Below are 13,082 nucleotides of genomic sequence, written 5' to 3'. Positions count from 1 at the left end.
TATATATATATATATATATATATATATATATCACATAATTATTATATAAATTAATATATATATAAAATATCAATAAGGAACATTTCTAAAAATTCACAGAGAACTGTACATGAATGTAGAAAAGTGGTAGGTCATATATATGTCCTAAAGTTAACATATTTATCCCCTCAAACTCTTAAAATGTAAGGTGAGAGAGATGGATAAAGTTTAAGTCCCAAACTTGGCAGCCAGATATCTTAAAGACAAATATTATTGTCTGGTCATGGATTTTCTAAAGAGTTTGGTACATTAAGGTTTACCATGGTATTAGAAAAATGTATCACCCCCTTATCTTAAACAAAACCAAGAAAAATACCATCAGTTTTTCAAAGAAATGAACAAATAATCTTAAAATGTATATGGAACCAGAAAAGACCCCGAATAGCCAGAGGAATGTTGAAAAAGAAAGCCAAAGTTGGTAGAATCACAATTTCAGACTTCAAGCTCTATTACAAACCTGTAATCGTCAAGACAGTATGGTACTGGCACAAAAACAAACACATAGATCAATGGAACAGAATAGAGAGCCCAGAAATAGACCTTCAACTCTATGTCCACTAATCTTTGACAAAGCAGGAAAGAATGTCCGATGGGAAAAAGACAATTTCTTCAATAAATGGTGTTGGGAAAACTGGACAGACACATGCAGAAAAATGAAACTGGACCATTTCCTTACACCACACACGAAAATAGATCACCACACAAAAGAATAGATACATTGCCAAAGGCAAGGGAAGTAAGGGCAACAAATGAACTATTGGGACTTCATCGAGATCAAAAGCTTTTGCACAAAAAAAGAAAAAAAAAAAGCTTTTGCACAGCAAAGGAAACCAAAAGACAACTGACAGAATGGGAGAAGATACTTGCAAATGACTTATCAGATAAAAGGCTAGTATCCATAATCTATAAAGAATTTATCAAACTCAACACCCAAAGAACAAATAATCCAATCAAGAAATGGGCAGAGGACATGAACAGACATTTCTGCAAAGACATCCAGATGGCCAATAGACACATGAAAAAGTGCTCAACATCACTCGGCATCAGGGAAATACAAATCAAAACCACAGTGAGATACCACCTCATACCAGTCAGAATGCCTAAAATTAACAAGTCAGGAAACATCAGATGTTGGAGAGGATGTGGAGAAAGGGGAACCCTCCTACACTGTTGGTGGGAATGCAAGCTGGTGCAGCCACTCTGGATAACAGCATGGAGGTTCCTCAAAAAGTTGAAAATAGAACTACCCTATGGCCCAGAGATTGCGCTACTGGGTATTTGCCCTAAAGATACAAATGTAGTGATCCGAAGGGGCACGTGCACCCAAATGTTTATAGCAGCAATGTCCACAATAGCCAAACTATGGAAAGAACCTAGATGTTCATCAACAGATGAATGAATAAAGAAGATGTGGTATATATATTCACAATGGAATACTATGCAGCCACCAAAAGAAATGAAATCTTGCCATTTGCAATGACGTGGATGGAACTAGAGGGTATTATGCTGAGCAAATAAATCAATCAGAGAAAGACAATTTTCATATGATTGCCCTGATATGAGGAAGTTGAGAGGCAGAGCAGAGGGTTTGGAGGTGTAGAGAAGGAAAAAAATGAAACAGGATGGGATCGGGAGGGAGACAAACCATAAGAGACTCTTAATCTCACAAAACAAACTGAGGGTTGCTGGGGAGAGGCAGGGTGTGGACAGGGTGGTTGGGTTATGGACATTGGGGAGGGTATGTGATATGGTGAGTGCTGTGAAGTATGACAGCCTGAAGATTCACAGACCTGTACCCCTGGGGCAAATAATACATTATATGTTAATAAAAATAATTAATATAAACAAATAAAATAATAAATAAAATTAAAAGCAAAACCAAGAAATCTTACTGTACTAGGAAGCAACTAAACAATTTTGTAGATTTTTTAAAGTTATGCCAAAATTTGTCTACATCTTTAAAGTATTTACAGTGCTAAAAATTCAGTGAATTCTAGCAAACATCTCCTAAAATCCATCCTTGCAGGAGTAAATGGATTAAGTCTTTTCCTCAGCTTTAAGTAGAATAGAGTACAAACTGTGTTTGGTTTTGTTTTTGTTTTTAATACTTCAGAGCAAGGGTTGGCAAGCTACAGCCTGCAGGCTGCCTTTTTTTGTAAGGAAAGATTTACTTGAACATAGCAACCACTACTTGTTTATATATATGAATAGTTGCTACATGCATCTAAATGACCCACAAAATCTTACAGGTATTTACTATTTATTTAGCCCACTAAAAGAAAACTTTGCTGACTCTTGCTATAAAGTCAAGGAACTCTGCTGTGGGACCATGGAGAAGGCACTGCCTCTAAAATCTCTTTCTTTATCTATAAAAGAAAGTAATAGTACATGCCCCATGTCCAGTAAAGAACTAACTCAGCAAGCCAGAGTTGTCTACATTATGTATACTGAAGGTTTGGTCTTTGATCTACTCCTCAGAGGTAACATTTAAGCCCTCGGAATATGCTGCCTGATGAATGTGTCTTTGTTTAACTGCGGGTCTGGGACCAGATAGTCTATACTAACAATGTAATTCACCGTAGGGGCCTTGGGCCACTCCAGATAGCCTAAACAAACAATGTGATTTATGGTGGGGACCTTGGGTTATATGACTTCAGCTTGACCTTTGGAGAGTCTGGAGAGACTGACTAAGGTCAGCCATGCAGGCAGCCGCCAGCCATACCAACATGACTGACCCCAATAAAAACCCTAACCAGGGCTCAAGTAAGTTCCCTTAGCTAGCAATACTCTGTGTTGTCACGCATCATTGCTGGGAGAAGCAAGCAGCATCCATATGGCTCTACTAGGAGAAGACAACTGGAAACTTGTGCCTGGTTTCTTGTGGACTCTGCCCTATGTGACTGTGGATTTTAACATGCATCCCTCACTGTAATAAAGTGCAATTTTGAGTATAACAGCTTTGCTGACCTCTCTATAATTCTAGAAAATCACTAAATCTGAGGGTGGTCCTGGGAACTCTTGAACAGCACCTCATTATATTATGTGAATAAAATGTGATAACCACTGGTAGGTGTTTAACAGTGGCTGGCTGGCATATAATAAAGGCTTAGTACATACTGGCTGTTATCATCAAACCATTAAACAAGTACTTGGTGAGATTATTTATGTTACGGGATACTTAAGCACTTAAAGACTATTTTCAATTGGAGTTCACATTCCATATGCATTCAACAATTATTTGTAATATTACCCTGTATCAGTTACTGCTCTAGGTGCTAGAGATGAAGTAGTAAGCAAAATGGGCAAAAATCCTTGCTTTCATGGAGTTTCACTCTAGCAGGAGGAGAATATATACAATGTTAAGTCAAAATGAATATAAGAAAAGGGAATATGAAATGCTGGGAGAAAGAAGAACACTGAAGTTTTACATTGGATGGCCAAGTTAGTTATCTCTGAGAACACGAAATCTGAATAAAGATGTGAAGGAAGTAAAAGAACCAGCTATACTCCTATGTTTAGGAAACATTACACGCAGATAAAATGGCATGGGTAAAGGCCCTGAAGTGGGAGAAAGCCTGGTATGTTCCAAGAACAGCAAGGAGGCTAGTATGGTCAGAGTGAAATGAATACAGCAGGAGTACAAGACATCAGAGAGAAAACAAGGGGTATAAGGAAAAGATATGGGCACTGCAGGTGATATTAAGGGCTCTGGCTTTGAATCCAAATGTCATTAGAAACGAATGGAGAATTGGAAGCAGAAGAATGACATGATCTAACTTATGCTATATTGAGAATAAACTACAAGAGGGCAAAATTAGAAGCACATCTGTTAAAAGGTGACTGTAGTAATTCAGTTAAGAGATTACATTAGCTTGGGGCTATGTGGTGTTGGTGGAGGATGATGAAAAGTGGACAGTTTCTAGACATTATCTGAGGTAAAACCTGCAGGCTTTCCTTACAGACTGCATATGGACTGAGAGAAAAAGTTAGGAAATCCAAGGTTTGGAGTCTGAGTAATTATAAAAGGATGGAGCTGCCATTAACAGAAAAAGAGATTATTGGAAAAACTGGTCTTTGGTAGAAGAGGGGATATATAATAGGAGTTCAGTTTTTAAAAAATGTTTACAAATTATTTAATTTTTTTTATTGAGATATAACTGACATAGAAGTATTACCTTAGTTTCAGGTATACATCATAGTGCTTTGATATTTGTATACATTACAAAATGATCACAACAGGTTTAATTACCAACTGTCACAAAGTGAATATAGTATTGTTAACTATATTCCTTATGCCATATATTTATTTATAACTGGAAGTTTGTGTTTTTTGATCCCCTTCACCCATTTTTCCCCATCACAACCCCCCTTCTCTCTGGCAACCACCAATCTGTTCTTTATATCTTTGAGTCTGGGTTTTGATTCCACTTAAAAAGATCATGCAGTATTTGTTTTCCTCTAGCTTAACTTAGTGTAATACTGATAAATAATACTGCAGTGAACACATGCATGCATTTATCTTTTTGAATTAATATTTTTTTATTTCTTTGGATACCCAGTAGTGGAATTGCTAGACTGTATGGTAGTTCTATTTTTAGTATTTTGAGGAACTGCCAAACTTTTTTTCCATAGTAGTTATACCAGGTTACATACCTACCAACAGTACACAAAAGTTCCTTTTTCTCCACATCCTTAACATTTGTTATTTCTTGTCCTTTGGATAACAGTCATTCAGACAGGTGTAAGGTGGTATCTCACTGTGGTTTTGATTTACATTTCCCTGATGATGAGTGACTTTGAGCATCTTTTCATGTATCTGTTGGCCAACTGTACCTCTTCTTTGGGAAAACACAATTTAGGTCCTCTGCCCATTTTTTAATTAGATTATGGTTTTCTGAGTTGTTAAGAGTTCTTCATGAATTTTGGACATTAACCCCTTAGGAGATATAGGACATAAAAATGTCTTCTCTCATTAAGTTGCCTTTGCATTTTGTTGATAGTGTCCTCCTCTGTGTAGAAGCTTTTTTGTTTCATGTAGTCCCATTTGCTTAGTTTTGCTTTGTTTCCCTTGCCTTGGGAATCAGATGCAAAAAAAACTCTGCTATGATTTATGTCAAGGAGATTACTGCCTATGTTTTCTTCTAGGCTTTATGGTTTCAGGTCTTACATTCAAGTCACTAATCCACTTTGAGGTAATTTTTGTATATGGTATAAAATATTGATCTATTTTCATTCTTTTACATGTAGCTGTCCAGTTTTTCCAACATCACTTATTGAAGATACTGTCCTTTCCCCATTGTTATGTTCTTGCCTTCTTTATCATAAATTAATTGACCATATATGTATGTGTTTACTTCTGAGCTCTCTAGTCTGTTCCATTGATCCATGTGTCTGTTTTCATGCCAATACCATACTGTTTTGATTACTATAGTTTTATAGCATAGTTTGAAATCAGGAGTGTGATACCTCAGGCCTTGTTCTTTGAATAACCAACTGCTTTCATTATTCAAGGTCTTTTGTGGTTCCATATAAATTTTATAATTATTTGCTCTAGTTCCGTGAAAAATGTCACTGGAATTTTGATAGAAATTGTACTGAATATGTACATTGCTTTGGGTAGTATGGTCATTTTAATGATATTAATTCTTCCAATCCATGAGCATGGAATATATTTCCCTTTGTCTATGTCTTCAAATTCATTCATCAGTGTATTACAGTTTTCAATCTACAGGTCTTTCACCTCTTTCATTAAATTTATTCATAGGCATTTTACTCTCTTTGATGTGATTATAAATAGGATTTTTTAAATTTTTCTTTCTGATAGCTCCTTATTACTATATAAAAACACAATAGATTTTGTATATTAATTTTATATACTGAAACTTTACTGAATCCAATTCATTAGTTCTAACAGTTTTTTTGGTGGTGTCTAGAAGGTTTTCTATAAATAATATCATGACATTGGAAAATAGTGACAGTTTTATGTCTTCTTTTCCAATTTTGGTATCTTTTATTTCTTTTTCTTGTCTAACTGTCCTTATTAGGACTTCCAATACTATGTTGAAAAAAGGGAACAGTAGGATTCCTTATCTTGTTCCTGATCTCAGAGGAAAGCTTCTGACCTTTCACTGTTGCACAGGACATTAACTGTGGGTCGGTCATAGATGGTCTTGATTATGTGGAGGTACTTTCTCTCTATATACTCACTTTGTTGAGAATTATTACTATAAATGTTGAATTTTGTCAAATGCTTTTCTGCATCTATTGAGATGATCATATGTTCTTATCTCTCATTTTGTTAATGTGGCATATCACACTGATTGGTAAGTGGATGTAGAATCATCCTTGCATTTGTGGAATATATCCCACTAGATCATGGTATAAGATTCTTTAAATGTATTATTGAATTCACTTTGCTAATGTTTTGTTGAAGGTTTCTACATCTGTTATCATTAGGGATTTTAGCCTGTAAAATTTTCTTTTCCTGTGGTATCCATGTCTGATTTTGGTATCAGGATAATGCTGACCTTGTAAAATGAGTTTGGAAATGTTCCCTCCTCTTCAATTTTTGGGAAAAATCTGAGAAAAGTAGGTATTAAATTTTCTTTGACTGTATAGCAGAGTTCACCAGTGAAGCTGTCTGGTCCTGCTTTTATTTGTTGGGAGGTTTTTGACTGCTGATTCAATCTCCTTACTGGGAATTGTTGCAATCAGAATTTCTATTTCTTCATAATTCACTCTTGGAAGATTTTAAGTTTCTAGGAATTTATCTATTTCTTCACAGTTGCCCAATTTGTTGTCCTACAATTAATTGTTCACAGTACTTCTGTGTTATTAGTTATAACTCCTTCTCCTCTTTCATTTCTAATTTTATATATTTAAGCTTTTTTTTTTTTTTTTTTGGTTAGTCCAGCCAAAAGTATGTGAATTTTCTCTTTTCAAAGAAAGAGCTCTTAGGTTTCATTGGTCTTTTCTATTGTCTTTTTATTCTCTATTTCATTTATTTCCATTCTGATCTTTACTATTTCCTTCTTTCTATTAACTTTTGGCTTTGTTTATTCTTTCTCTAGTTCTGTTAGGTATATAGATAAATTGTTGGACATCTCTCTTGTTTCTGGAGGTAGATCTGTATGCAATGAAATTTCCTCTAGAACTGCTTTTGCTGGGGTTCCTGGGTGGCTCAGTCATTAAGCGTCTGCCTTTGGCTCAGGTCATGATCCCAGAGTCCTGGGATTGAGCCCTGCGTCGGGCTCCCTGCTCAGTGGGGAGCCTGCTTCTCCCTCTCCCATTCCCCCTGTTTGTGTTGCTGCGCTTGCTGTGTCTTTCTCTGTCAAATAAAAAAGATCGTTTTTTTTTTGCAGCATCCCATAGATTTTTGTATGCCCTATTTCTGTTTTCATTGTGTCCAGTTACCGTCTGGAGTTCTCTCTTGATTTCTCCTATGACCCTTCAATTGTTAATAGCATGTTGTTAAATCTTCAGATTATTTGTCATTTTTCTGATTTTATTCTTATAATTTAATTCTAGTTTCATACAATTGTGTTAGGAAGGGATGCTTGATATGATTTAAATTTTCATGCTTTTATTGAGACTTGCTTTGTGACCTAACACATTACCTATCCTAAAGAATGTTCTGTGTGCACTTGAGAAGAATGTATATTCTGATGCATTTAGATGGAATGTTCCATATATATGTATTAAGTTCATCTGGTCTTAAATATGTCACTTAATATGTTTCCTTACTGATTTCCAATCTTGATGATTTTACATCAAGATTTTACATCTTCCAGTGCTCCTATTTTAGGTGCTTATACATTTACACATGTTATATTTTCTTGCTGGATTGATTATCATTATATATTGCCTCTCTTTGTCTTTAATTATTCTGTTTTAAAGTCTGTTTTGTTTGATATATGTATAGCTACACTAGCTTTTTGTTTCCATTTGCATGGAACATCTTTTTCCATCTCTTTGCTTTCAGTCTTTATGTGCAGTTACATCTGAAATGAGTATCTGGTAGGCTGTATATAGATGTTTCAGGAATTCAGACTGAACATGTTAAGCTTGAGATGCCTAACTGGACATCAAAATGGACAAGTCCAGTAGGCAACTAGACATAAAGGTCTGTTCAGAGAAGTAGTTCAGGCTGCAGTTATAAATTTGAGCATCTTATCACAATGATGGCATTTAATGCAATGAGGCTGGATGGGACCATCTAATGAGCTAATCTAGATAAGAAAGAACACATCATGGTCTAGGCTCTGGGCCACTACAATATGTAGAGGTCAGGGATATCAAAAGAGATCAGCAAAATCACTGGGAAGTTGCAGACAGAAAAGGAGAAAACAAACCAGGCATGTATGTTTATCCTGAAAGTCAGGGTTTCAAAGAAAGTGTGATCGACTGTGACAAATAATGATGATAGGTTAAGTAACATTGAGACTAAGATAATGTTCATTAGACCCAGCAATAAGGAGGTCACTGGAGAGTTTAAGGATAGTTTTGGTTGCAGTGAAGGGAAGTATCTTTGGAATGAGTTCAAGAGAACCAGAGGACAGAAACTAGAGATGGTGGGTAAAGATAAGCATTTGAGAAATAGGATGACAGCTGAAAAGATACATGGGACTATGAAACCATTTTGTTTTGTTTGGTTTTGTTTTGTTTGAAGATGGGAGAACCACATGTTTATATATTGATGAAAATAAGCCAATAATAAAAGAAGAACTACTGGAGTAGTATTTTAAGAGAGGAAAGAGATGGACTTTGGCACACAGGTGGAAGGAATAACCTTGGCTAGATCATCTACTGTAACTGAGGAGAAGCTGGAATTTGGGGAGTAGATGCAGGTTAGGTTGGCTAATATACTGGCAGGGAAGTAGGAAGTTCCTTTCCAGTTACTTCAATTTTTTTGGTGAAGTAGAAAAATAGATTGTCAGCTGTGAGGATGAATAAGAAGGAATAATGAGGGGTGCCTGGGTGGCTCAGTGGGTTAAGCCTCTGCCTTCGGCTCAGGTCATGGTCCCAGGGTCCTGGGATCGAGCCCCGCATCAGGCCCTCTGCTCAGTGGGGAGCCTGCTTCCTCCTCTCTCTCTGCCTGCCTCTCTGCCTACTTGTAATTTCTGTCTGTCGGGTAAATAAATAAAAATCTTTAAAAAAAAAAAAAAAAAAGAAGGAATAATGAGAAAAAAGAAAATATGAAATAGTTGCCTAGGAGTAAATTAAATTATGCAAAAGGTTAAGACAATCACACACATTTTCTGGCAGAAAACAAGAATAAATTTGGTATCTGAATTTTTCCCTGTATCATATGCTAGTGGTATGTTCCACCATCAAGTTAGGTTTAGCTCCAACTCCTATGCCTTCTATATCTGTGGTTAAATAACTGCTGCATGCATTCATAGCCCTCGGATACTATGATATTCTTCAATTTCAAGATCAAATGATATTCAGTACTCTGTGTTTAATGAGGCAGGAAAATATGTAACAAGTTAGATTTATGTAGGTTTGAGATCAACTTAAGCATACTAAAAAAGAAAAGGCTAAATACACAATTAAACACCCCACTTTCCCAGACAAAGGAAACCTGTTAATAGTGTGCTTATACAAAGCATCAAACAATATATCCTACGGGCAGAATGATGCAATTCTTTTACTCAAAAAGTTACACTTATCACCTGACCATACTGTTATGATGAATCTGTATTACAACTATTCAGAACAAGAAATAAGAAAATGTGAAAGAATCTCCACAGCTTCAAAATACAGAAATGGAAGGAAACCTTCCAAACTCGTTCTATGGAGACAGCATTACCTTGACCCCCAAACCAGCCAAAGCCCCCACCAAAGAGAATTACAGATCAATATCCCTGATGAATATGGGTGCCAAAATCCTCACCAAGATACTGGCCAATACGATCCAACAGGACATTAAAAGGATTATTCACCATGATCAAGTGTACTTATTCCTGGGCAGCAAGGATGGTTTAACACTCACAAATCAATCGATGTGGTATGCCACATTAATAAAAAGAAAGGACAAGAACCATATGACCCTCTCAAATGATGCAGAAAAAGCATTTGACAAAATATAGCATCCTTTCTTGATTAAAACTCTTCACAGTGTACAGATAGAGGGAACTTACCTCAATATCATAAAAACTATTTATGAAAAGCCCACAGCGAATATCATTCTCAATGGGGAAAAACTGAGAGCATCTCCCCAAAGATCAAGAACACAACTGGATGCCCACTCTAACCACTCTGTTCAACATAGTACTAGGAGTCCTAGCCTCAGCAATCAGACAACAAAAAGAAATAAAAGGCATTCAAGTTGGCAAAGAAGTCAAACTCTCACTCTTCGCAAATGACATGATTATTTTATGTGGAAAACCCAAGAGACTACCCCAAAAGTGACAGAACTCATACAGCAATTCAGCAACATGGCAGGATACAAAATCAATGCACAGAAATTAGTTGCATTTCTATACACTAACAATGAGACTGAAGGAAGAGAAATTAAGGAATAGAATCCATTTACAATAGCACCAAAAACCATAGATACCTAGAAATAAAACCAGCCAAAGAGGTAAAGGACCTGTACTCAGGAAACTACAGAACGCTTATGAAAGAAATTGAGGAAGACCAAACAAATGGAAAAACATTCCATGCTCACGGATTGGAAGAACAAATTTCATTAAAATGTCTACGCTACCCAGAGCAATCTATATGTAGGTCATATGCAGTAATGCAAACCCTATCAGAATACCATTAACATTTTTCACAGAGCTGGACCAAATAATCCTAAAATTTGTATGAAACCAGAAAAGACCCTGAATAGCTAGGGGAATGCTGAAAAAGAAAACCAAAACTAGTGGCATCACAATACCTGACTTCAAGCTCTATTACAAAGCTGTAATTGTCAAGACAGTATGGTACTGGCACAAAAACAGACACATAGATCAGTGGAACAGAACAGAGACCCCAAAAATGGACCCTATGGTCAACTAATCTTCCACAAAGCAGGAAAGACTATCCAATGGAAAAAAAGACAATCTCTTCAATAAATGGTGCTGGGAAAATGGACAGCCACATGCAGAATGAAACTGGACCATTCTCTTACAACATACCCAAAGATAAACTCAGAATGGATGAAAGACCTCAATATGAGACAGAAATCCATCAAAATCCTAGAGGAGAACATAGGCAGCAGCTTCTTTGACCTCGTCTGCAGCAACATCTGTCTGGTCACGTCTCCAAAGGCAAGGGAAACAAAAGCAAACAAACTTTTGGGACTTCAAGATAAAAAGCTGCTGCACAGCAAAGGAAACAAACCTAAAAGGCAATCTACAAAATGGGAGAAGATATTTACAAATGACGTATCAGATAAAGGGCTAGTACCCAAGATCTCTAAAGAACTTAACAAACTCAACACCTAAAAAAACAATCCAATCAAGAAATGGGCAGAAATCATGAACAAACATTCCTCCAAAGAAGACAGACATATGGCTAAGAGATACACGAACAAATGCTCCACATCACTTGGCATCAGCAAAATACAAATCAAAACCACAATGAGATACCATCTCACACCAATCAGGAATGGCTAAAATTAACAACTCAGGAAACAGCTGTGGTGAGGATGTGGCGAAAGGGGAACACTCTTACACTGTTGGTAAGAATGCAAGCTGGTACAGCCACTTTGGAAAACAGCATGGAGGTTCCTTAAGAAGTTAAAAATAGAGCTACCCTATGACCCAACAATTGCACTACTAGGTATTTACTTCAAAGATACAAATGTAGTGATCCAAAGGGTGAACACCAATGGTTATAGCAGCAATGCCTACAATAGCCAATCTGTGGAAAAGAGCCTAGATGTCCATTGACAGATGAATGGATAAAGATGTAGTTCATATATACAGTAGACTACTACTGAACCATCAGAAAGGATGAATACTTATCATTCGGTCCAGTGTAGATGGAATTGGAGGGTATTATGCTAAGTGAAATAAGTTAATCAGAGAAAGACAATTATCATATGGTTTTACTCATAGGTGGAATATAAGAAACAGTACAGAGGACCACAGAGGAAAGGAGGGAAAACAGAATGGGAAGTCATCAGAGAGGAAAAAAACCATGAGACTCTTAACTATAGGAAAGAAATTGAGGGTTGCTGGAGGGGAGGTAGGGTGGTGGAATGGGGTCATTGGTCATGGGCATTAAAGAGGGCACATGAGGGGCACCTGGGTGGCTCAGTGGGTTAAAGCCTCTGCCTTCGGCTCAGGTCATGATCCCAGAGTCTTGGGATCGAGCCCTGCATCAGGCTCTCTGCTCAGTGGGGAGCCTGCTTCCCTTCCTCTCTCTCTGCCTGCCTCTCTGCCTACTTGTGATCTCTCTCGGTCAAATAAATAAATAAAATCTTAAAAAAAAAATGAACCTTTAAAAAAAAAAGGGCACATGATGTGATGAGCACTGGGTGTTATACACAACTGATGAAATACTGAACACATCTGAAACTAATAATGTACTATATGCAGGCTAATTGAATTTAAAGAAAAAAGAAAAGAAAATAAGATTCTCCACAACGCTTTTTCATCCAAGTCTGAACTACTGACAGCACTGTTAAGATGAATTTCTGCATTACCATGATTTAGACCAGGAAAAAACAAAACATAAATTCCCTAGTACCTTTTCATCCAAGTCTGAACTTTTTACGTGTTCAATGAAGTCTCCCAGCTTTTCACTTTCACAGGTCTCATTAGTAACTTCCTCTAAGGAAATGTTTCCACCTTTGGAATCATGTTTAATTTCATTTGCTGAAAAGAAATAATATTCAACTGTAGAAACTTTATACAGCAAAATAACTAACTCACTGAAAGATTGTTCTGAAAATGAGTTAGAATTGAGACTCTTTTAAAATCCAATGTGACAAACGTTTTAGTTTCAGCAAACTATACAATTATTCCTCCCTCTCTTTCAAAATAACTCCATTATATGATATAAAAAGAATTGGCAGTAAAACAAAACTGACATATATCAAGACAAAT

General features: G+C 36.5%; 1 protein-coding gene across 1 annotated transcript in view; it reads right to left on the bottom strand.

Moving 5' to 3' along the window:
- The window catches only part of TOPAZ1 (testis and ovary specific TOPAZ 1), a 119,456-nt gene that overhangs the window by 89,949 nt on the left and 16,425 nt on the right, over positions 1 to 13,082 (bottom strand). The window contains 1 exon segment of the mRNA XM_047742265.1: positions 12,724 to 12,851. Within this exon segment, the coding sequence (XP_047598221.1) occupies positions 12,724 to 12,851 (128 nt within the window).

This window comes from Lutra lutra, chromosome 1 (assembly GCF_902655055.1).
Source record: "Lutra lutra chromosome 1, mLutLut1.2, whole genome shotgun sequence".
Classification (NCBI taxonomy): domain Eukaryota; kingdom Metazoa; phylum Chordata; class Mammalia; order Carnivora; family Mustelidae; genus Lutra; species Lutra lutra.
The sequence above is the reverse complement of the archived record's forward strand: the minus strand, read 5'-3'. Positions and strand labels throughout refer to the sequence as shown.